The 2,200-nt window shown below is 49.0% G+C and overlaps 1 protein-coding gene across 1 annotated transcript; it reads right to left on the minus strand.

The window, feature by feature from the left end:
* Positions 1-984: 984 nt before the first annotated feature.
* Positions 985-1,929, minus strand: PG998_006886 (uncharacterized protein; the record flags this gene model as incomplete). Its single annotated transcript, XM_066873702.1, has 1 exon — positions 985-1,929. The coding sequence occupies one exon, from the start codon at positions 1,927-1,929 to the stop codon at positions 985-987; it is 945 nt and encodes a 314-aa protein (XP_066729647.1).
* Between the last annotated feature and the right edge of the window lie 271 nt (positions 1,930-2,200).

The following is a 2,200-nucleotide window of genomic DNA, read 5'->3' on the forward strand; positions in this document are numbered from 1 at the left end:
TGGTTCACGACGAAAGAGCTTTTGCACCAACGCAGGTTTCAGGCATAATGAGTCTCATCTCATTGGATTGTGTGATCCGCTGTACCCAGGGAAATGCCCAAGGTCTCTTCATTCTTGGCACCAGTCAGTTAGGTAGGATCGAGCGGCTATCATGAGTTGCCGATCAACAGACAATACCCAAAGTACGAGACGAATCATCAGCCTGTCCAAGGTTCTGGGTGAACTTGAGTGATTGTGTAAGAATACCGTTGGCATACCTTGTGAGCTCGTAGCAGGAGGATGATGAAATCAGAGTGTCTCCTTCTTGAACCACATATAATGAAGAGAGAGAAATTTGTAATTTGTAGATGGTAGTGGCTATTACAGTCATCAAATACATATGCTAGATAAAACATGTCAAAGAAGTGTGTGTCCCTGAACCTATGGTCCAAGGGATCATCGGGGTATCATCAAACAGAAAACCGCTGTCGGTTGAAGCCTTCCCTATGTCGGAGCACCTCAACATGCAAACGCTTCGTCAGATAGAAATTAAATCTCCTTTCGGCATAGACACTATCCAGATTCTCCAAAGACCACCGATGTTGCTCGCAACTTCCGATGATATGGATCGGTGTGTCGAGTCAAATTGCCTTTCGCCCCAGCACAATTGTTCGTCAAAGGGCGACTGGAAAACGGCATAACCCCTTCGCCGAAGAGTATAATCTTTCCTAAATCCTCCATCAAGCGTGGCTCACCAGACAGCCAGCTACATCTGCATCTCCCACTCGAGAATCCGATTTAGTTGACACGATTCAGGAGTGTCGAGTGCCATTCGTCTGCTCAGTTTGACGAACACCACTCTGCCAGGCCCTGGAGCCATAGCAGACCGGGTAAAATGGGCTCTATGGATTCGATTGGTCAAAAGCCATGGGCCTGGTATACAATAGCGGCAGCTGCCGCCGGGATAAATGGCTTTCTGCAACATCACCGTGCGCCATGTTGCCTTCATATCGGATTCTCCATGCCGGTCGCAGGTATCGCTGTCGCTACGCTATCGTTCTGAGATGTCGCCACCGTTGCCGGACTTTGACCCCGACTCCTAGATGGATTGCTCGAACCCAGGCCCCGCTTCATCATTCTGCCAAGGACTGTGACAAGTTCACAAGCGTCGTTGAACATGTCGTCGTCCATGCCTTCGCTCGCTTGGTACACTTCGGCAATCGTATCTTTTGCCAGTTTTCTGCTGCCTTCCGCGTCGTGTACGCATTCGTAAAGGAATGCTGCATATTCCGTTCTCACAGACAGTCGTAAGGAATGCGATCCCCATAAGAGGCCATCTGCCAATGTAACCGCTTCTTTGAAATACTGATGGGCGGTTGGCAAATAGTCCACGGATGGTAACAAAAATGAAGCGACTGCTTCTGGTGTCGGATGCCCAAAGCCAGGTGGAGGATTGACGGGCCCTCCTTCCATGGGGTGAGTTGGCTGCAGAGAAGAGCGAGTTGTTTCAGGTACGTCATCTCGCGCAATCTCCTTCCCCTTGTCCATCTTTGATCCAGCCATTGTAGCAGCAGCAACCAAAGCTTCAGGGGTCATGGTCGAGACCGAAGGATGATTATGGAACAGGACAAAGATATGATAAAACGAGGCCCGAAGTTTATAAGCGAGCACCTTGAGCTCTACGTAGTCTCCCACCATGGGCAGAACATACTGTTCTAACATGACTAAACCCTCCCGGGATAGCCATATTATGTGAAAATAGAGCTCGAGTGATTGTGTCGGTCTCGTCGTGTCTAAGCGTCGCTGCTTTCGAGCTTTAACAAGCTGGCCGGCAAGATTGATCGATAGGCCTAGTATCTTGAACAACATGGACGCCAGCAAAGCATTATTAGGTTCCACAGCTCTTGCAAGCTTGCCTAGGAATTTCTGGTCGACCTCTGAGGAAGCCATCGAGACCGACCAGAGAGGTTATGGATTGACGCTTTCCTATGAGAAGGTTAGTATTTCCCCGACACGTTGATGTTGGTATTGCATCACATGGCGCAAAGTCATGCATTGGCTATCATAGCGCGTAAATGCATTACTGGACAATAACCAATACCGGGTTGCTCGCAAGACGGCTCCAAAACAAGGGTTTTCTGGCTGTGAAGAGGTAGGTATCGCTTACCTGGTTGGACGGCGCTTTCAAAGCTCAATGATATTATGAGATTCAAGAAGTAGC

Source organism: Apiospora kogelbergensis, assembly GCF_038363985.1.
Source record: "Apiospora kogelbergensis strain CBS 113332 chromosome Unknown utg000005l_segment0_segment0, whole genome shotgun sequence".
Classification (NCBI taxonomy): domain Eukaryota; kingdom Fungi; phylum Ascomycota; class Sordariomycetes; order Amphisphaeriales; family Apiosporaceae; genus Apiospora; species Apiospora kogelbergensis.